This window comes from Herpailurus yagouaroundi, unplaced genomic scaffold, assembly GCF_014898765.1.
Source record: "Herpailurus yagouaroundi ecotype Mexico unplaced genomic scaffold, PumYag 186, whole genome shotgun sequence".
Lineage (NCBI taxonomy): Eukaryota > Metazoa > Chordata > Mammalia > Carnivora > Felidae > Herpailurus > Herpailurus yagouaroundi.
Window position 1 is genome coordinate 45,990,754 of NW_024412417.1, and position 22,223 is coordinate 46,012,976.

At 56.4% G+C, this 22,223-nt stretch overlaps 1 protein-coding gene across 1 annotated transcript in view; it reads right to left on the bottom strand.

Moving 5' to 3' along the window:
* Nucleotides 1–22,223, bottom strand: part of AGO2 (argonaute RISC catalytic component 2) — a 107,933-nt gene that overhangs the window by 51,725 nt on the left and 33,985 nt on the right. Inside the window, 1 exon segment of the mRNA XM_040494502.1 lies at nucleotides 1,053–1,248. Coding sequence (XP_040350436.1) covers nucleotides 1,053–1,248 — 196 coding nt within the window.

Sequence of the window (22,223 nt, forward strand, 5' to 3'; positions counted from 1 at the left end):
GGAGCCTGCTCCAGGATTCTGTATGTGTGTGTGTGTCTCTCTCTGTCCCTCCCCTGCTTATTCCTTCGCTCTCTCTCTCTCCTGTTCTCTCTCAAAAATAAATATTAAAAAAAAAAAAAAAAGTGAAATGACAAGCTGCAAACCGGGGGAAAACACTCCCAATACTACAGACCTGGACCTTAAATATAGTAAAAACTCCTACAAATCAGGAACAAAGAGACAAGCCAGGGAAGAGGCTTTGACAGACACTTTATTAGAAACACTACGTGACACTATATAACATGTAAACATAATGTAATTACGGTTATAAGCACATGAAAAGGTGCTCAACTCACTAGTTACCAGGAAACGGAAATTAAAACCCCCAAAGAGAAACCATGAGACTAAAACGCGAAACTCCAGGAGCTTGGCCGTCCCCCGTGCTGAGCGGGACGGGGCGCGCAGGCCCCACGCCACCCGCGGGAGAATGAGGCGGTGCGACCACTCTGGTGGCCTCTCGTGCAGCTAAGCCTACACCCACGCTGGGATCCAGCAATTTCCCTCCCGGGTATTCATCTCAGAGAAACGAAAATGCACGTCCCCAAAAGACTGGAAGAACAACGTTCATCGTGGCAAAGCCCAGACAGCCCGAGCGTCCGACAGGAGAATGAATAAGAAATCACAAAATATTCCTCGGCGATAAAAATAAGAGGCTATTAATACACGGCAGTGCGGGTCAGTCCCACAAACACCAGGCCGAGTGTAGGGAGCAGGTGGGGCGAGACGATCTCACAGGGCAGAAAGGCACAGAACAAAGGGACGCGGAGCACTGGCCTCACTTAGCGCTGGGATCGATGGAGAGGGCAGGAGGCAACAGGCACGTGCACACGTTCGTCAAAGCTCACTTGACAACCGTATCCAGACACAAGGAAACACACAAACATTTTTCAAAAAGGAAACGCCAAGGGACACCTCGGGGAAGGAGCTGCCGGAACGGAAGGGTCGATTACTTTAACGCCGGGACCCGCGTCAGCCGGTCGAGACCGATGAGGGATGATGAGAGGACGGAATACCTGTTGACTCTCCTCGGGCATTTCTCCGGCTTGATGTCCAATTCGTAATGGTAGATGTCAATTTTTGGAATGTCCATTTCAAAGAAGTTGGCCTGTAACTTGATTGTTCTCCCGGAAGTCCCGAAGTCGGGTCTGGGTGGAGGCTTGAAGGCATATCCTTGGATGGGTGGCGGTGGCGGCGCAGGAGGTGCGAGCACTGGAACGGCCAAGAGAACGCCCGTTACACAGAGAGACACCCGCTTTCCCAGGCGCTCGCGAGCCCCCCCGTGAGTGACCCGCCCCTCCCAGCCCTCGAGGACCCCCGCTGTCCCACGTGCCCCCCATACGCTCATCCTCGCCTCCTCCTGCCTTGTGTCCACCCGTTTCCTGGGAAACCCCGACTCTCGTGCCCCCGGCCCTGCCAGGTCCGCGCCTTCACCCAGACCCCCTAACTGCCAGGCTCCGGGGACCCTCTGCCCTTCGGTGACGTGTGCCACCACACCATGCCCTCCCTTTCCAGGCTGTTCCTCCCTTGCTCTGCCCAGATCCTTGGAACGTTGGGTTTTCTCTCCCCAGCCCCCGTCATCTCTCATATAGGCTCACAGACGGTTGACGCTGCATCCACAATTAAACCACAGTTCGTGCCTCCATCGGTGAGCCCGTGGCCCACCCCCTACCATGACCTTTCCCACACGATCTGCACGCACAGCCGAACACACAACTGTCCTCATTTTACCTGCTTCCTGCTTCCTCTGGAATCCATCCGTTCCTATCCATCCCTCTCTGCCCCTGCTCGGGGCCCCGTTTCACCCTGACAGGCAGTTAGGGAAGCCTGCTAACGGGGGTCTCGGCATCCAGGCAACCCCCCACCGCTTTCCGCCCTCCAGGCCAGAGGGTCCGATCTCCACGGGTCCAAGCACCTCCACGGCTGCCCAGCTGCAACAAGGAGCCCTCACGTCTGCGAGGTCTGGCCTCAGCCTGGTCTCTGGCCGCTCAACCCAAGACCTCCTCGACCCTGAGGACCAGCCTCACTCTTCACAGCTCCCTACTTCTCCTGTCTCTAGCCTGCCTTGTTCACATCTCCAGAATAAATCTGCTATGCTGAGCTGGAATCCCAGCCGCCTCTCCAGCTGGACCTGAGCGACTTGAGGACGGTCTGCCTCCCCGAGGGCCTGAAAGCACCTGGTGCACAAGAAGAGGCCAGAAACACCTGGTCAGGCTCCGGAAGCTGGGGTTCAGACAGGTAAGGGAGGGATGCCAAAGTCACTCAGAAAGCGTCCTTACAATGGACCACCGAAGTAGGAAGGAGGATGTTTAGGACCTCAAGAGACGAGAAAGCCGAGCCTTCCTGACATCAACACGCGTGCACGCACCCGGCCACACCTGGCCCCAAGCACCACTCCCCACGTGGCAGCAGGTATTCCAGAGGCTTTGGACGGACGGCTGTGTTCGGGTCGACACGAGGACTCCACTTCCCGCGCGATCTCTCCCGCCCCTGGAGACCACAGCTCACCCCTTCTCTGCAACAGACCAATGCCACATTTCCACAAAGGAGGGGGTCTCAACACAAGCCAATTCTTTACTTAAAATGCACTGGAGGGGCGCCCGGGTGGCTCAGTCGGTTGAGCGGCCAACTCTTGATGTCAGCTTAGCTCATGATCCCAGGATTGTGGGATCGAGCCCCAAATTGGACTCCAAGCTGAATGTGGACCTTGCTTCAGATTCTCTCTCTCCCTCTGCTCCTCTCCCCTGCTCATGCTCTCTCTCTCAAAAAAAAAAAAAAAAAAAAGAAAAGAAGAGCTGGGGCGCCTGGGTGGCTCAGTCGGTTAAGCGTCTGACTTCGGCTCAGGTCATGATCTCACGGTTCATGGGTTCGAGCCCCACGTCGGGCTCTGTGCTCAGAGCTCAGAGCCTGGAGCCTGCTTCAGATTCTGTGTCTCCTTCTCTCTCTGCCCCTCCCCCACTCGCGCTCTCAACTGTCTCTCTCTCTCAAAAATAAACATAAAAAAAAATTTTTTTTAAAGCGCTGTAGTAACTCACTGTGTATTTGCTGTGTACACTGATGTTCCTTCTTTGCATACGAGAGACAAGAAAGATGGGGCAACTTTAATTATCAGAAAAGCAGACAATGCCAACAGGGCACTACCCATATGTAACTAAAGGGACGAAAGTCATCAAGGTGGTGTCCCTCCTTCATTCCTATTTAAGCCATTGATTTAATCAAGGAATGTTCCCTCCTGCCCCCAACCCTCCCACAGACAGTAGAAAGAAACTTCATCCCAGTTCAAATTTTCAGCAATTCTGTTAGTAAAGTTCAAAATGCCGCTTAGAAAAAAACCAATTAAAAATTTTTCCAATAACAGAATACTCTTAATTTTTGCACACGTTTTCATTTTTTTTAAGTCCTCTTTATATATTAAAAAAAAAATCCATGTACTTCAATACCTACTGACATTTACTAGAAACAAATGAAGGCTACTAAAAATAAACTGTTTTTACTGCATTTATGACCTAGAAAAACCCAGAGTTCTTGAATTGTTTTCTGTCTTGTTTTCAATGAGAAAATGAACATGCTTAAAGGTTATTAATCTCCCTGAGTTACACCATCCAGAAACCTGCAGGTCTGTCTCACTGAGCACCTACGACCCTAGAGAATGGTATCTACAGACCTGCACACAACACGCCGTCCCTGCCACGGCATGCTCGCATGTCCCTTAGGGGCTGGGTGATGCGCCAGGTACCGGGGAGACAGATATAACCCACGTGTCGCCTCCCAGGACAGTGTCTGAGTGTCATCTGACAGATCAGGCGTGTTTACTCCTCGTAAGCGCAGCTCACATGCGATCCTTTGCACTACAGACCCTGACCGCGTCCGGGGGTGGGCTCCACCCTCGCCCAGCTCTGTCCCCTGAGGAGAGCCCGCTAGCACAGGGTCCCCGCTCTCAGGGGACGCCTAGCCAGTGAGGGGAATCTTGTGAATACAGGAGCGCAGTTAAACCACAGAAGTGACATCTGTACCCCAGGAAATGTCCAGCCACAGAGCCAGAGGCATCTGGTGCCCAGGGTCCATTCCAGGAAGCAGAGTCGTATCTGCACTGAAGGGCTCTCCAGTTTACGAGGGGCTTTCACATACTTCACTGTGTGTCACAGTCACGGAGCAAAGGTGCTCCCTTTGAAAGGCGAAGCCGTCCAAGGCTCAGACGGCGACAGAGAGTGGTGGTGCCCAACTCTGAGCCAAGACTTCCTCCTGCCACTAGCAGCCATCTGGTCCGGCAGACGCGGGTGATTTTACTTGCCTCCTATCTAACCGCTGGCACAGAGATGCCTGGAGCCCAGTTCGCTGCTTGGACCTACTTCCCCCACCTGCAAAGCACGAATTCCTCACACATGTGCCATGGAAAACGTGGAAAACTGTCCACTGACTGGTATTAATGAAAGCAGCAGAAAAAAACACGACGGTAACACATTCATGAAATATATAACTTCACAAGATATTTCTTCCTTGCGTCTAGCTTTTAAATTTCTTTTTAATGTTTGTTTATTTTTGAGAGAGAGTGTGAGTGGGGGAGGAGCAGAGAGGGAGACACAGAATCGGAATCAGGCTCCAGGCTCCGCGCTGTCAGCACAGAGCCGGAAGTGGGGCCCGAACCCATAAACCACGAGATCATGACCTGAGCCGAAGTCAGATGCTTAACCGACTGAGCCACCCAGGCACCCCGCTTCTAGCTTTTAATAATGAAAATACTGAGAGCTCATGGGAAGACCGTGGAGTATACAATCACAAGTGAAAGCTCTAACAGTTTTCAAAGCAGAGTCGGGCGAGGCCCCAGCAGCTTTATTTTTTTAAGTTTGTTTATTTTCAGAGAAAGCGAGCACAGCAGGGGAGGAGCAGAGAAAGGAAGAGAGAGAATCCCAGGCAGGCCCCATGCTGTCAGTGCAGAGCCTGACGTGGCGCTCGAACCCATGAACTGCCAGATCATGACCTGAGCCAAAACCAAGAGTGTGGCGATTAACCGACTGAGCCACCCAGGCGTCCCGAGGCCCCAGCAATCTTATGCCTCCCTGCCCAGCCTCGATCCTAGGAGAGATCTCAGATCCGTTTTTGTACTTTACAGAGAGTCAGCCCCGAGCGTGGAGCGCCAAGACAAGCGGGACTCGCGAACCAAACGCCAGAGAGGACCCAGCGCTGGTGACGCTGCCCAGGAGCGCCCGTGCGTGAGGAAGGGGCAGGACGGCACACGGGGGTGAGGTCACTCTCGCGGGACGGTCAGCTCTTGGCCCCAACTGGTGGACGACGTTCCAGCGTGAAAACCAAATGCTGCCGGAAGCCAAATGCTGCACAGCACACACACCTTCACCACAGTTGACACAGACTGACTCTGAAAATTAATTCCAGTATCGCCTAGAGATGAACTGTCCAAGCACACCCGGCCCGCGGCCCCCTTCCCCTCGCCGGTTCTGCAGCAGGCACAGAGTCTGACTGCAGATACGCCACAGCGCAGAGCAGTGGGGGCAGGGGGACCCCGAGCCCACCGGGCCTGTCGCGGCCTCTGCAGCCACCGGCACCGTCAACATCCACTGAGGGAGTGACAGCCCGAGGAGGGGTTGGAGGAGGAGGAGGAGGGGTTGGAGGAGGAGGAGCAGGCGGATCTGGGAGCCACCACAGAGCGGCCATGGCTCCGAGGGTCCGCTCAGCAGGGACCTGGCCCCCAACCCGGCCCTGCAGGCAGACCCCACCTCCGCCCCAGCTGTGGCCAAGCCGGCCAGCCCGCGCCAGGCCAGGCCATCCTCCCGACCTTCCAGGTTCTCCCCCTCCCCGGCTTCTCCATCCTTCACCGAGAAATCCGGCTTCCAGCTTCCCGTGAAAGCTGTGCGGCGACGCCCAGGCCCGCACCCTCCGCCCCCCGAAGTGGCTGCGCCCCCCGCCTGTGGCTCCACAGACAGTTCCGCTGGGAACCGTCGGCGCTCCCTCCACACTGGGGGGGCAGGATCGGGGGGGGGGGGGACGGGAGGGCAGCCCCTCCCTTCTCACCCAGGAGCCCCGGATGGTCCCAGCTGGAAGAGACCCGGTTGAGGGGGAGGGCGACCGTCGGCCGTCACCGACTCCTCCGCCAGCCCCCACTCCCGAAGGGGCAAGTCCTGGGGGCAGGGAGCCCGAGAGCCTGAAGGCGTCAGGGAACGCGGGCCACGAGTGTGTGAGGAGCTGCTACCCATAAGTCAACACGTGTGTTTCAAAGATCCGTTTTTAAATTTTTTTTTTTCAACGTTTTATTTATTTTTGGGACAGAGAGACAGAGCATGAACGGGGGAGGGGCAGAGAGAGAGAGGGAGACACAGAATCAGAAACAGGCTCCAGGCTCTGAGCCATCAGCCCACAGCCCGACGCGGGGCTCAAACTCACGGACCGCGAGATCGTGACCTGGCTGAAGTCGGACGCTTAACCGACTGTGCCACCCAGGCGCCCCAAAGATCCGTTTTTAGAGCCACAACTCAATCAGTGAAAGGGAAGCACAGTGAATGAGTAATCGACTTCCTGTATGAGTAACTGGGCCGCAGCAACCAGGAAGTTTGAGTGTTTTTTCCAGAAGCCATGGAAGGCTGGCTTGTCCTTGCGTTTGAAGCAAGGCTTCTGCGGGACGGCGCGGTCCTAGAGAAACCCGCCCCACGGGGTCCAGACTGTCACCAACCTGTCAGAGGAGGGTCCCAGATCAGGCTGTGGGACCCTGGCCCCGGCAGCCCCCTCGGCAGGGTGGAGCTCTCTCTGGTCCCACCCTCCGCCTCCGTATGGGACGGAAACGAGCGACAAGGAACTGGGGTGACCAGAGGAGACAAGCGAAGGTCTGCTGGACGTCCTCAAACGGGTGGGTGCCCTGGGTGGGGGTGGGAGGCGCCCCAGCAGCTCAGGGCCTATCGGCGCAGGCCTCCATGAGGACAAACCACCAGCAGCGACACTGCTAAGAACTTTCTCTCGGGGCTCTGCTCATATCCAACTCACTACCTTCGGTGTGGCAGGGGTAACAGACTCTCAGCCCTGCAGTAAAGGCAGGCAAGCGGGGCACAGAGCACCCGGGGGGGGGGGCAGGTCACAGGTGGGTCCTCAAGGAGCAAGTGGGCAATGTTGGGAGGTTCCCCTGCCTGCGGCCACCTAAGCACCCCCAGCAGGCAGGTGGAGGAGGGCAGCGGCTCTGGGCTCACAGCTCACAGCGCAGGGGCTGGGGCGACACCTCCAGGCACCGGGCAGGCGCAGGGGAGGGGCCAGGAGGGCACCAGTGCCCGCCGTGCCCAGAAGGAGGTGTTGCAGATGGGCTCCGGGCAGGCTGGGGCAGGGCCTGCTGTGGAGATCTTTCAGGGCCCTGAGAGAGTGATGCCCTAACCCCACCTAGAGGCCCGTGGCTCAGGCTTCAACCCACACAATCACCTTTCCTCTCTCCTACCTGGAATTGGGAGGTCGCAGAACCGAGGATCCAAAGAGACACTCTGACCCCTTTGCTATATGATGAGCACTGTGGCAGGAGCAGGGTACAGGTTTCAGTCTCCTGGGGGAGAGGAGACACAGCCGGCCACACTAGCGGGGCACCACAGCACAACTTCACGCACAGCTAGGAGCCCCTCCGAGAGGAAGAAGGTGGCTCCCTTCCAGAAAATCTCACACGCATCTTATCTCGTGAAGGATGGACCAGATAACTGAGAGCTTGTTGGGGGGGGGGGGCCGCGCCACCCAGGATACCCCACCCCTCACCTGTCTTCTTCACCTGGCTAGAGATCATGGAGCACCTTCTAAATTTTTTTTTTTAATGTTTATTTATTTTTGACAGAGAGACAGAGAGAGAGAGAGAGAGAGAGAGAGAGAGAACGTGAGTGGGGGAGGAGCAGAGAGAGAGGGAGACAGAGTCCAAAGCAGGCTCCAGGCTCCGAGCTGTCAGCACAGAGCCCGACACAGGGCTTGAACCCACGAACCATGAGATCATGACCCGAGCCGAAGTCAGATGCCCAACCGACTGAGCTACCCAGGCACCCCTCACGGAGCACGTTCTAAAGCAGCACCTGCAGGTGACGGCCCCCTGAACCAACGTGTCTTTGCCTGCAAAGGTAGACACAGACTGGGTGACTGCTTTCATTTACTGTAGTTTTTAGAACAGAAGATACAGAAAAACACGGAGAAAACACAAGGCCACCGGAGATGGTCCTGTTGAAATGTCAGCCTTCTGCTTACCCATAGGACACAACATGTGCACCCGTGCTAACACAGAATCATGCAGACTTGTACCGGCTTCTTTCATTTAACATCATATTATGCAATTCTCCGAAATGAATCTTTAATGACCACATTACTCACTGAGCCATCTCCTGCGGATGCATTTCAGTGGTTTCCAAATTTTCACTTTAAAAATGAAATGCTGTGCCGACGACCCACGTAGAAACATCTCTCCCTACATCCTCGAGAGGAAGCAGGGGCCAGCGGGAGGGCTCAGTGCACAGGCAGGCCACCCTCCACAGCTTGAGCCAAGTGGCTCCCACCGTGTCCGCCTTCTCCCTGCGCCCTCCTGGCCCACCCTTCTCCCTACACACTGAGAACACAGCCCACCTTCACCCCTCCAGGCTCCCAGCCTCGAGAACAATGGACTCGCTGGCCAATTCATCTCCTCAATCTGACCCTAGGCTGCAGGCAGCAACCCAGAGCACAGGGGGAGCGGGGTGGGGGGGCTGCAGGCAGAGACAGAACAGAACCAGGGCCTAAGCCCAGATTCTGGGCCTCAAGGTCTATAGGACGTGAGCCTGCAATGCTCACCTCCCAGTGCTGCTGTGAAGCCCCACCCTGCCACCTGCCGCCGTCCCTCATCTCCGCCCTCCCTGCTACCCTGCCCAGCAGGTCAGAGGCCCCCTGACCACTGGCACGCCATCACTTCAAGGCTCAGCTGGGGACGCGTGCCTCCTGAGTCCGCACACAGCAAACCAGGCCTTGGGGGCGTCCTGGGCTCCCCACCATGCCGAGGGCCCTTCCAGGACACATCGCCAGGAGCTCCCAGCCAGGGATCCACGCAGCCAGCTCAGAGGGTCTGTGAACGGGACGGAGCAAGTGACACGTAGCGCTTCTTTCCATTATGAACACGGACATGTGGAGACACTGGGACCCTCACGTCATGTGGTGGCTGTTACAGACACCACAGAGCAAGTCTGAATTCATGGCTACTTCGAAATCATGAGATTTATGAGGCCCGCTGGTGGACTGGTTACAAAATGTGGTAACATTTGCCATCATATTCTGATGACTGTATCTCGACATGACCGGCTTTCCTGGTCATCCTACACATTTTGTTCTGTGCCTTGAAAAACAGGATTCTGGTAAGGGATCCGCCCATCGCCTTCATCAGACCGACAAAGGGATTCGTGACCCCGCATGCCTGAGAACCGCCCGCTGTCAGGGGACGGCACAGCCTCATCTGGAAGCAGAGGAACTGGTGTCTCAGTTCCTCCTGGTGTCTGTGGCCCTGCGGAGGGCGGGCGGGTCTGTGGACAGCACCACGCCCTGCGGGCCTCAGAACGGGGCTGTCTCGAGGCCGCCCCAGAGCGTCTGTCCCTGACGGGACGTGGGCTCACGGCTCACTGGCTGCCATGCCGGCTCCCCAGGCCCGTCACGCAGGCCGCCTACCAGGCAGGGGCTCGGAGTCGGGCCTCGGAAAGCACACGTCCCGCTGCGGCCTCACGGCACAGCCTCGTGTTTACGACGCGAGGCCAATCTGTGTCCCAGGACCCGAGCTGCACGCGGGCTCAGGAGTCAGCTCGGGGGAGGCCGCTGACCCCGGCAAGTCCATCTGGTGACCAGCATGCAAGGCAAGCAGCCTGAGACAGGCATGGCTGTTCGGAGAAGCCCTTCGTTTCTGCTGTTTTCTAAATCCCTAAGCAGGTGGAACGGAATTTTCAAAATCCCTGCGTGAGCCATTAGGCCTGGGCACACGCGGGCACACGCGGGACCACGCGGCTGTGCCCCCACCCCCACCGCCCGCCCGCGGTGGGGCACCAGCTCACGCCATCAGGCCAAGAGCAACAGCCCCGACCACAGATGACACATAATAAATAGCAGAATTTGGGGCCGGGAGTCACCGTGGAAACCAAGGAGAGTCAGTCACCCTTCCTTCCCCAACCTGCTCTGAGTCACGGACCTCGAGCCCGGCTCCAGGCGGGTCTGGGGGCTCTGCCTGGGGGTGGGGATGGGGAGAAAGAACACCGAGAGGGGGGCTGAGACTTCCCGCCCCCCCCCACCCCCCGCAGGCGGCAGTCCTTCCACTACGTCTTATTAGGAGTCCAGGACGTTCAGAAACAAAAAGACCTACCTGACCCTTGGCTCCTGGGTGACTTAAACGTTCCTCAAGAAAAATCTACATCACAGAGTCGCTAAATAAATGCGGAGTCTGGCTCTTCAATTAAGCAGCTTTGGTTGCTGGCAAGCGAACCACTGTACCTCCATGTGTACTTGCCACGGGGCTGGCACAGGGCACCGGAGGGAGCCCGGCCGCCCAGCACCCGGGTCTCGGTGGGACTGGGGTATTTGAAGATTTGCCACCAAATGCCATAAGGCTACCGTATAGCTCTTTCCAGAACCTCGAAGTGAGCATGAGTATCAGCGTCCCATATCCTCTATTTTCCTTTTAGAATTCTGTGTGCGTGGTATTGGGCATCGGCCAGAAACCATGAAGGCAAAAGAAAGTGACAAAAATAGCTCAAGGCCATCCAGCCCGTCCGTGCCACAACGTGGGCCAAGCCGGGCACAGACATCAGCTCCCCCACGCTTTTGGACATCTCTTGAGGAGGGAAGAGGGACTTGTCAGGGTCCCAGCCAGGCGGTGGCCGAGAAGGGCCACACCACCACCCAGGGCCGGGGGGGGGGGGGGGTCTCCCGCACACCTTGCTTCCCCCACAGGCTAGAAAAGGACGGGTTCTGACACTGGCCGGGGCACAGACCGCAACGCGGATGCTGTCAGACCAGCCCTCTCCTGCTGCACCCAGCACGCACGGCTGCCACTTGGCGAATTCACCTGTTGCCCACACAGGCGGGTCTCGCTTACGGCCGCCCAAGCCGACGGAGCTGCATTACACACAGTCAGGGCAGCCTTTCCGGTGAAACGAACGGAGGCATTCTCAGAACGGAGCACCAAGAATGCAGAAAGGAACATCTGCTCCCATCAGCTGGAGAGCAAGTTAAGAGGACACACGCTCTGCGGAACTGCGGTGCGAGACCCCGGGCGGCCAAGGAGCCAGCTGCGATCAAAAACAAAAACAAAACCAGACCTCGCCCAAGTTCCCGGAGGGATGCGTTTTTATCTGGCCAGACGCCCAGACAAGGTGCCTGTGCCCTGACATCCGGTTCAGGCACCGCGGCCGAGAAGAGCCCGGCTGGGACGCACAGACACCCTGCACGGGCCCTGGTGCTCGGCCCCCAGACCTGCGAGGCTGGGGACGCCCCTGAGGTGGGCGGAGCCTAGCAGGGGTGCCGGGTCACTGCGTAGGGGGGCTGCGCTCTCAGCACACCGGAGCCGGGCGTCCGTGCTCAGGGCTCCGCTGGCCCCACCGGGGCGCTGCGGCGTGACAGGGACCGTCAGCCCAGAGGGCAGCGGGCTCAGAGGACACCCCAAGGCCGGCGCAGACCCCGACCGACCGCGAGTCCCTGCCTGGGAAGTGGGAAGTGACGCCCTCCCTTTCTCCAGCAGGAAGATGTGTCCACCCCCTAGGGAGGCGCTCCCGTCCGCTCCTCTCCCTGGGGCGTGTGTGCCCAGCGCCTCCCGCCCTGAAGGAGGATGAGGGGAGGAGAACCCAGACGAAACCCCGGGCAGGCTCGCAGACGAGGTGGCGGAAGGACAGCCCTGTGAGGAGAGCAGCCAACCGTGGAGTCACAGAGCCCTTCTCTAGAAATGTGTCACCTTCACGCGGGCTACAGTTCCTGTAACTCTTCGTTTCTTCCCCTCGCGGTAAAAACCCTCTGGGAAATTCCAATCTGTCGCCCGGTTCTTGGCCACGCCCGAAGAAGTGGCCCTGAGAGGCAGCCCCGAGAGGGAGGGGCCAGTCGCTCTGGGGGGCGAGGGGACACGGCCCTGGGCAAGGCAGGTGTTCCTGGGGGACGGTGGGGTCCTGGCCGGTGCCCAGGGCCGCGCGCGAGGCGAGGGGAGTCGGCAGGAGGACTGCCACCAAACGCCTCGCTCGGGTTTTGTGGTTGAACGAGTACCAGTCTAAAAATACTTTAACCTCGTTTTAGCGAACAAAACAGCACGTACAGGATACATGTCACACACGTAGCTTCAGGACGAAGCACAAAACAAACATCCAACCACCCTCATGCCAGTGACTAACAAGGTTATTCTCTACCTTCACTGCAAACTCCCAGAACTTCACCCACAAAAGATTTTTAAATAGACTTTTGTGAAAATCCAACCATCATTTCAAACACTATTTCTTTGAGAAATGGTCCCCAAGCCACCCCCGTGATCTGTAAAAAGAAAACTTCCCCATAAAAGTTGTTTTAATAAACTTTCCCCCATACATCAAAGATGTCCCCTCTGACCCGCCATCTGTCTTTAGCCAATAACATTACACACACTGTAATAAGTCCAAGGAGGAATTTAGGAAATCCTTGAGAAACGTAAATCGCCACCCCCCTTCCGCTGAGGCGTCCCCCGAATGGCTGGGATGGCCACTGTGCACTGCCGTCCTGCTCCGTGGACGTGTGGTTCTTTCAAGAGCTTGTCAAGACATTCGGCCACGCGACCTGAGCGCTTTACGAAAGCCCTGAGGACACACGAAAACCACCCCCGGGTGTCTCTCTCTCATGCTTCCCTGTAACGCTTACCAGCTGTGACTCTACTTATTTTGTGATTCTCTGACCAGCCACTGCCCCTCCCGCCAGCTCGTCAGCATCGCCAGGGCAGGGCTTGTGTTGGCTTCTGTGCAACCGCGGAAGGAAGGAACGAACAGATGAATACAACACTAGCTCAGTGTCAACACTCAGTCTTCGTAGAAACCCCTCCACCAAGCTGTACCTCGACGCGAGGTGTTTTACGGCAAAAACACGGAGCATCCACGTGGAGACTATGACTCCGTCTTCCACAAGCTGTCTCCACCATCTCAACCAAGGAAGCTGTGTTTATCAAGCATCTACTACGCTCTGGGCGCGACTCCGGGTACCTCCTCGTCTGTCCTCACATCCCCCGTCTCGGACACGAGTTGTCCACACTGCACAAACAGGAACCAGGGCACCCCGGAGGGCGACTCAGTGCCAGGCCAGCGAGGTTTTAGAACCTAAATCCTTCTATCACCCCAAACATACAAGAATCTAACCTCCCGTCTTGTGTTCCCATCCTCTTAAGCAGAAAGTTCACGACTGTGTGCTCTGTGACAGTAATGAATCCACCCTGGTTACCGAGGACCTCTCTCCACACCAGCAGAAAACGACTAACTACCCCTTCTAGCGTGTGTATTAGTTTAAGCTCTCCCGCAATTCCTTGGGAAGAACCACGTGTGCCGTCCCGGTTAGCCCTCACCGTGGGCCAGACACGTGTGACCCCCAGCTTGCTGCTGGGACACCGGGAAGGTAAGGACAGACCAAGCTGGGCTCAGCTCAGGTCCTGCTGCTATGACAGCCCATGAGTTCTGCCACCAGGCCAAGGTGCCTCAAGTCCTTTTGAGACAGTGGATATGTTTAAGCCAAACACAGTTTCCAAAAGAAATGGGTGGGCTAACAGTGCATAAAGTAGGCCCCCCAAGTTCGTTCCGTTGGCACAGGAGAGCCCAGGAACAGCTGCTACTAAAGTGAGGTCTGACTGTGTGCCCAGCCTCAGGCTACGTGTCCCATACGCTCCCTGAGCACCTGCTGTGTCCCTGTCCCCGGGGGACTCACTTCAGCAGAGGGCAGGCAGAGAATCACGTCAGGAGCAACCGTGAGGACAGTTCAGGGCAGGCTAAGGTGACATTTCAACTGTGGGACAGGAGAGAAGGGACAGGAGAGAAGGACTGACCACTTGAGGGAAAAGTTAAGATGAGCTCCCTCCCGTCTTATTACAAAACAAACTCCAAATGGACACAGATTGTAAATAGGCAACGTTTCTAACTGAAACAAAGACATCCAAAGAACTACTTTAAAATTGAATAGTCTTAAAAAAACTAAAATTAAAATTAAAATTAAATTAAATTAGTCCTTTATAATTCGGGAGTCGGAATGTTCTCTTCCTTGGAACCAAAATGCAGGTCACAAGAGACCAGTCTGACTACACGGGATTTTTAAAGCTTCTCTGGTTGCCCAAGAAATTCGGAAAATGTTGTGACATAATAACGTCACAAACCTAAAAACATAAACCTGGGTAGACGGTCTACATAGATTCATAAGGATTTGAGACTCCAACGGGAAAACATGGAGAGTGCGCACGGGCAACACCAGTAGCCGACAAACAGAAAACATATTCAGCCCTCACTCAAAAAATGCAAATTGAAATCGTAAACAGCTTTTTTTTTGCCTACCTGGCATTTAGAAGAGCCGGGGAAAATGATCAGTCTGATTACATCTAAGCTGGCTGGTCTTGAAGGTATGTTACAGAAATCGGTTAAAATCCTGTGCCCTTTGATGAAGTAACTCAGGATACAGGCATTTATCCTCAAGCACGCAGACACCTACACACAACAGCAAGACATCCCCGCCCCGGAACGCATCAACGCCCACCCAACACATGACCGATGAGGACTTCGTCAGCACAAAGTCTGTTAAATAAGCTGTTGCGGTAACCTACCGACACCGCACACAAACAACGACTCCACATACTGGGAAGCGGGAGAAGTTCCACAATGGCGTTGGGGGCAGTCCCATTTGTCACGTATTTACACACGCACACGTGTGGTGTAGGAAGGCTCATAAACAAAAGTGGTGGCTTCTGGGAGGTCATGTGATAAGTTGTCTTTTCTGCGCTTTCTACCTCGATTCTTTTAAGTGGACTATTTATTAGAAAAACAATAATAAAGCTATTTTTTTAAAAACCTACAAAACCAACTTTGAACAAATTTTGGCAGGAGGATAAATGGGTGTTTACTCTATTTTTCTCTGACAATTTCCAAAGTTCAACAAAAACTAAGAGGTGGCAAGCATAGCCAGTACTCCGCCTAAGAGACATCTTTTTAAAAAGTTGCCCAATCCAGGGGGCGCCTGGGTGGCTCAGTCGGTTGAGCCTCCGACTTCAGCTCAGGTCATGATCTCACAGTTCGTGGGTTCAAGCCCCACGTGGGACTCTGTGCTGACAGCTCAGAGCCCCGGAGCCTGCTTTGGATTCTGTGTCTCCCTCCCTCTGTCCCTTCCCAGCTCATGCTCTGTCTCTGCCTCTCAAAAATGAATCAACGTTAAAAAAAAAATTTTTTTTTTAAAAGTTGCCCAATCCAGGATGTGAGGTGGGTGTGTTAGGATTCCCACGTATATCTGAGGCCCCTCATCCACAGCCATACAGATGCAGACAGGAGGGGCCCAGCTTGGAGGAGACACCCCGTCATCTAGAAGATGGGCAGCCACCAGGCCACCCGCAGGGCCCCGCACACGCAGCCACGAGGTTGTCCTGGGGAGCCCCCTGGCACCTGCCAGTGCCCGGGGACCTGCCACACGGAGGTAAGCCCGCACGTCCCCTATTTCAAGTCCAAGATTAAAGCCACAATTTGGGTTCTATATCCCAGATAAAGCGAACTCATACTGAAAGTGCACCCAAGGGAAAAAAAAGTAGGGGACCAATTTCTGCCCATTTATAACCGTGCCCCACACGCCTCCTCCCTCCTCCTCCCTTCAGGTTACAGGGTTGAGTCAGTTTCTGAGGTGGCAAGAAACCGTCTCGCTTACGTGCAACCTTTGCAGCAGGCACAAGCGGGGGTCCCGATGCCGAGCACACACGGCCCCTTCCGATGCCACAGCCCGGTTCGGGGAGCGTGGCATCTGCACTCGTGCAGGGGTGCTGCCCGCACAGACAGCCCCGCGGTCCAGCTAGAGCCGTGACCGCCAAATGCAGGTAGCCACCAACGTTTTGTTCACTTTTTAACGGAAAAGAAAACACACACATTGGGAGCACATCTCGCCTGAGGGCAAGCACCTTCTGCAGACGTGCCGTTCCCACGTGGCAGTCGTGGACGGGGTGTGCTGCAACGTGACCTTCTCACTGGGAGCGGCCGGGAACAGGTCTGGCTGCCTCCTGTCTGCCCTTCTGGAAGGAAGGCACGGCCACCGACCAGCTGCGCGAGCCAAGGCTCTTTCCGTGGGACGCACTCCTGACTTCAAGCCCTAACCTGGGTAACGGACGAAGCACAACCAGCAGGCGGGCGTGTAGCTAACGCGAAACCACGGATCCTGATCCATCACCATCAGCTCGTGAGGCCTGATGAACTTAACAGACAAGGAATCAGGAAGAGAAAAATGGTATCAAAAACGAAAGAAACCACAATTTCAGTTCTGTCCCACGGGGCTACTGAGTGAAGGCTTCGCTTTCCGCCTGCCGTGGAAAGAATAAGTGTCTATTTTTACCGGCTAGGCGGCGAAACCCATCATCTCTCCCTCCTCGGCTAACACACAACCCGTGTCACTCAGAACCAAGGCTCTGCGTCATTGGCCCGACTGGGGAACTGACAGGTGACCCTGGGTGCCCAGGCTGCAAGGTGGCTGTCCACTGCCGTTATCAGTTATTCTACGTGGTCCAACACAGACGGAAAAGGACGAGCGGGACTGAGGCCAGATGCCCCGGAGGGCTGACGGCCCCACAAAGCAGCTCGGCCGCTTAATGTGGCAACGCAGGCGGGAAGGGGACACACACAACAGTCCCCATGGCCCTTACGGAGGACAAAGTCAGGGGCTTTGTCAGACATTTTGAAGCCATCACACCCAAAAGAAGTATCTTAGATGGGGACCCTGGGGGGCTCAGTCGGCCGAGTGCCTGGCCCTTCATTTCGGCTCAGGTCGTGATCTCAAGGTTCATGCGTTCGAGCTCCGCATCGGGCTCCGTACTGACAGCAAGGAGTCTATTTGAGACTCTCTCTCTCCCTCTCCTTCTTGCTCTCTCTCTCAAATAAATGAAAGGAGGAGGAAGAGGAGGAGGTGTCTTAGACTAGGCCAGCAGGACTCAGCGGGACCCGCTGGTTTGGGCTCAGTTACTGGAGAAGGGCTCTTTCTAAGCCGCTGCCAACCTAGAAGTCCAAATGACTTCAATCCTGACCGAGCAGGCATGAGCTTACATTTCTTTCTGCTGAAGCCAATCGCTTTGCTAAATTCTATCCAGGACAGTCCCGGCTCCCTCCCCATTCCCTGCCAGGCCTGCCAGCCGCCCCAGGAGAACACTCCATCTCCCCGCTCGGATGAGTGCCCACCGTGCGGCAGGACCCTCAGCGACCCTGTGCCCTCTGCACACGGGCCACTCCGTGAGCCGCAGGGCGTCCCTGACCTGGCTTCCGCACACCCACTCCCTCCCCAGCCCGTCCCGCTCCCCGTCTCGGCCCCTGGAAACCAGCCACAGCAGACGTCTCTCTCCTGGAGACCCCACGGTGCCCAGAGCCACCCAGAGCCCCTGCCACCCGACAGGACACTCTTTCAGATGCCGCAGGTTCACAGGACCCACTGACCGCATCTTTGTCCGGCTGCTCCTGCTCAGTGCGTCCCACTAGAGCAACAGAGTAACTCACCACGTTCTCCAACTTACGCCCCGCTCTGTCACACCTCTGTCACGCATGCAGCCTGCCGATGCCAGCGCCCGATCTACCCGGGACTTCAGGGGTTTGGGGGCCACGCGTGTCCTCCCACACACCCCAAGGCTCACTCACGTCGCCCCCCCTCGTGAAGCCGTGCGGCCAGCCAGGGTGGTGCATCTGCTCTCAACACCTGGAGAGACGGCCCGGCCCTCACAGGGACCTGACTTCACACTACCTCTGAGGTCCCGGCGGCCCTCTAGCCGAGACAGTTAACGCACGCACGCCTCGGAGCGCCCCGCGCGTCTAAACCCATTCTGGCACTAGTCGTGTGGCACGCATACACACGTCCCTTACGTCGTCCGGAAATCAGGACCCTCTCGTGATTCTCAAAGCAAAAACAAACAAGACAGGCAAAAGCCCGTGGCCACTCAGAAAGGACATCTTGGACCTAGTAAGTTACCCAATGAAAACCTCCTGAAAACATCACTCACTCCCGCAAAAGAAGTATCAGAAGGGTTTCTCCTGAGGTCAGAACCAAACACCGAGGCCTGAAATCACCACTTCGACAGGTTTTACCAAGTGCAGAAACAAAAGAAAAAGAAACAACCAACACGACTGGAAACCAAACCGCGAAAGTGCCATGTGGAGAGACAGTCACCTGCATCAAACTACGGCGGAACCACAGACAACTGTGAGAACTGAAAGAATTCATCAAGCTTGCTGAAAACAAGATTCTAAATATCCACTGCCTCCTTCTACCTGAGCAGCTCCTGATTAGGAAAATGACTTTTACAAAGATGCCATTTAGAAACAACAAAAACCACAGGTACAAAGGAGGGACGAGGCTAGAATCTGCTTGAAAGATACTTCAATTAATTAGTCTTGCACTCGGTGATAGGCTCAGCCATCTGGCCTCATGTTAACGCATGTTCTCTCTTCAAACCCCTGCAGCACGCTGATAAGTCAGCATCACGGGGGGCTTAAAGATCCAAGAAATGTGCACTGTTCACGGAAAAAGGGAGCCAGATTCTGGGTGGTTGTTCCCGATCAGGATCCTACGAGAAGGTGCGACGTGTGACTCTTATTAACGATATCGCTGAACTACTAAGGCCATTCCCTGCAATGCCTTCTGGTTACTATAATCTGAGTGCCAGGCGCCCGGACAAATGGCACCTCACCTTTCCCGTGAGGTTCAAAACACTTCTGCTAAGGTAGGGAGTGTTGCCATCTTGCAGAAGAGACAAGAGACGGACAAGGTGAACTGACCTGCCTGAGGTCGCACAGTCGCAGAGCTGGGACCCGGACTCCGGCGTCTCTGTTTCCAAAGTCTGGACTCTTCCCGGGAAGCCTCCATGCCTCCTCTGGCTCTCTGGCTGGATCAGGATGGTTTGGAAGGGTCTGGAAGGGCCAGGAGCTCCCAGCTGCCATAACGTGTGACGGCAGTTAGCTGATAGCCCTCGTGCAAGAGCACGGTCACGAACGACAACCGGGCACCTGATGGCCGTCCTGAACCACAGGGCCGGCTGTCAGACTCTGCTTCTCAACCCGAAATAGGTCCTAACTGTTTTGGAAGGACAACACGGCGGCAGTCTTAAAGCAACCCAATTCCTCTTGACATCGAGAGCTGGGGGCCACATCCCCTCCCCTTGAGTCTGGGCAGACTGGTGACAGCTTCGACCAGCAGAGCAGGGGAGAAAGGGAAATGATGCCGGGGATTTGGGAGGCTGGATAAGAAGAGGCCACGCAGCAACCGCTCTGCTCCCGGGAATGTCTGATTTCCAGATACTTCCTCGAAGAACTCAGCCCGAGCCACACAGAAAGGCCATGTGGGCGCCCTGGCCAGCAGGCTCTGGTGAAACCAGCCTTGGTGTCAACCCAGCCCGGGTGCCAGACCTGCGAGTGGAGAGGTGTCCAGATGGTCCCAGCCCTGAGCCACTCCGCTGCCTCCCGGAGGAGGCTTGACGGGGCAGAGAAAGCACACCGCCCCTGGGCCCGGTGCCAATTTCTGACCCAGAGAATCCATGAGCACAACAGCTGTGGCTTTGCACCACTCGGTCTGGGGGGCTCTTCCCACAGCACCCAGAGCAAACACCACATCTTTTACAGGCCCACCGACCAGAGCTTCCTGGTCGCAGTGCTGTTCCCTACGAGGGCCCCCAATTCAGTACAGACTGTTCAGATGTCCAGCTGCCAGCCAGTCCTGTTACAATAAAGAAGGCCACAGGACAGGGGCGCCTGGGTGGCTCAGTCGGTCGAGCCTCCGACGACCTGGGCTCAGGTCACGATCTCATGGCTCAGTTCAGAAGTTCAAGCGCTGCACCCTGCTTGCTGCTGTCGGCGTGGAGCCTCCCTCCCTCTGCCCCTCCCCTGCTTGCTCTCTCATCCTCTCTCCCTCAGAAATAAATAAAGCAATGAAAAAAATAAAAAATAAAGAAAGAAGGCTGCACGAGGACACCTTAAATACGTATGTTGTGGAGGAAGGCTCACTGGGGAGTCTTCCGGCAATCATGTCCCCACTCAAGGACGTGGAGGAAACTAGCAGACAGCTCAGCACACGGAAGGGGCATGTGGCTGCGAAGCCCCCAGAAGAAACGGGCTTTCTGATGCCCTGCGGGGCTCACAGGAAGGGAACATGTCTAAGGGCAGAAAGAAAACAAAAGGAGATGTTGGTCGGTCAGCTGAGCACAAGCGGTTCCCCTGGGATCCAGGGTTGATGCAAGGCCGGTCTGAACCCGGGCCCCAAGTATGACAAAAACACCATGCTGATTGGTCCCATGTTGCCTTAGAGGCTGCCGGCCTCCCGTGACCCTCCGGGTGTTCCGGCAGCCTGCAAGGCCGGGGCCCCTCCCGCCCCCTCCCTCAGCTTCGGACTCACACGCTTCATGGAGGGAGGGCGTAACAGCCATCAGAAGAGGGTCCTGGGCACCTGGGGGACTCAGCAGGTTGGGCCTCCGACTCTTGACTTCAGCTCAGGTCATGATCTTGCTGTTCAGGGGATCCAGCCCCACATCAGGCTCTGTGCTGACCGTGCGGAGTCTGCTTAGAACTCTCTCCCTAGCTCTCTCTGCCCTTCCCTTGTGTTTTTTTTTTCTCTCTCTCTCTCTCTCTCTCTCTCAAAATAAATAACCATTAAAGAAAAAAGAAAAGAGGAAAAAAAAGGAAAGGAAAAAGAAAAGGAAAGAGAAAAGAAAAGAGAAGAAAAGAAAAGAGAAGAAAAGGGAAGGGAAGGGAAGGGAAGAATAGAGCTGTCCCAGGCCCACACCTCCGGGAGCATCTGTTGGGGGCGAAGAACTATGGTGTCCTCGCCGGGCCCAGCCCTTGCCTGCAGACCAGGGTGGAATCAGGGACAAGGCTCCAGCCACCCCTCCCCCTCTCTGCTGTGACTCTCCCCTCTCAGTCAGGCTGTTCCCATCTTCAACAAAACGAGACAGAGACAGAGAAAAGACCTCCTAAGACCCTGGAGAGGAAACCGCACATCAGCTATAAAGCAGCTCTGATTAGACAGAAGCGAACGTCAAGGGTGAGGCGTCCCCAAGAAAGAGAAGTAACATCCCGAAGCACCGAAACAAGCAACTCTGAACCCACGAGTGCGAGCGGGAAGACACTGTAAGGAACTAACATAAAGTCGCTCACGGGTGAAAAGCGAGCCCGGCCAGACTCCAGGACAGAGCGGTCTTTGGATCCCACAGTCCGCCCCCCAACCGTCGAGCTACTGGTTGCGTTTACTCCTAACTGTCCCCCAGCTCTGCAGCCGGGCGGGGCCCCCACCACGCGCACGCACGAAGTGCTCTCCCAGGGTCATCGCGTCACACGGTCAAACCTCGGCCCGGCAGTGCCCTCGGCTGCACCTGACAACGAGCGGGCCCGCTCCTCGTGACTCCTCGCGTCTCAGCCCTGGACCCCCGCTCCCCAGCTCTGCCCCTTCATCCACCAGCACCCCCTACACCCTGAGCACCGCTGGAGGCCTCTCCGGTCCACATGCCCCCAGGCACCTCTCAGGGCTCCAGCTTCACGTGCTGCACACCGTGCAGACTCCAACGTGTCCCGCGCTAACTCCCGCCCTCCCTCACGCCTCCCCGCCCGCTCGCCGGCCCTCCCCTCTCCCCGCCCCTCTGAGTTGGCCACACTGGGCGCCTCCCAGTCCCATGCTCCCAGCACCACTGCCCCTCCCCAAATCAGGAGGATCCCCCCCACCCCTCCAAACCCACCTGACAGAGTCACCAAGACCCCACATTACGCCCCCCCCCACCACCACCCCCGACGGGGTCTTCGTCTCAATCATGAGGCCACCGCTCAGGCCACCACGATGCTGTCACCCGACTCTCCCTCACACCCGGCCTATGACGAAACCTCCCCGCCTCCACCTTCACGATGCCCCCCCGTGGACCCGGAGTCTGCCAGCTCCCCGCTCCGCCTTCCGTGAGCACACGGGTGCAAACCTGCAGGACTACTCCGCAATTCCTAAGTGGTGGGGGGGGGGGGGGGGGGGGGGGGGGGGGGGGGGGGGGG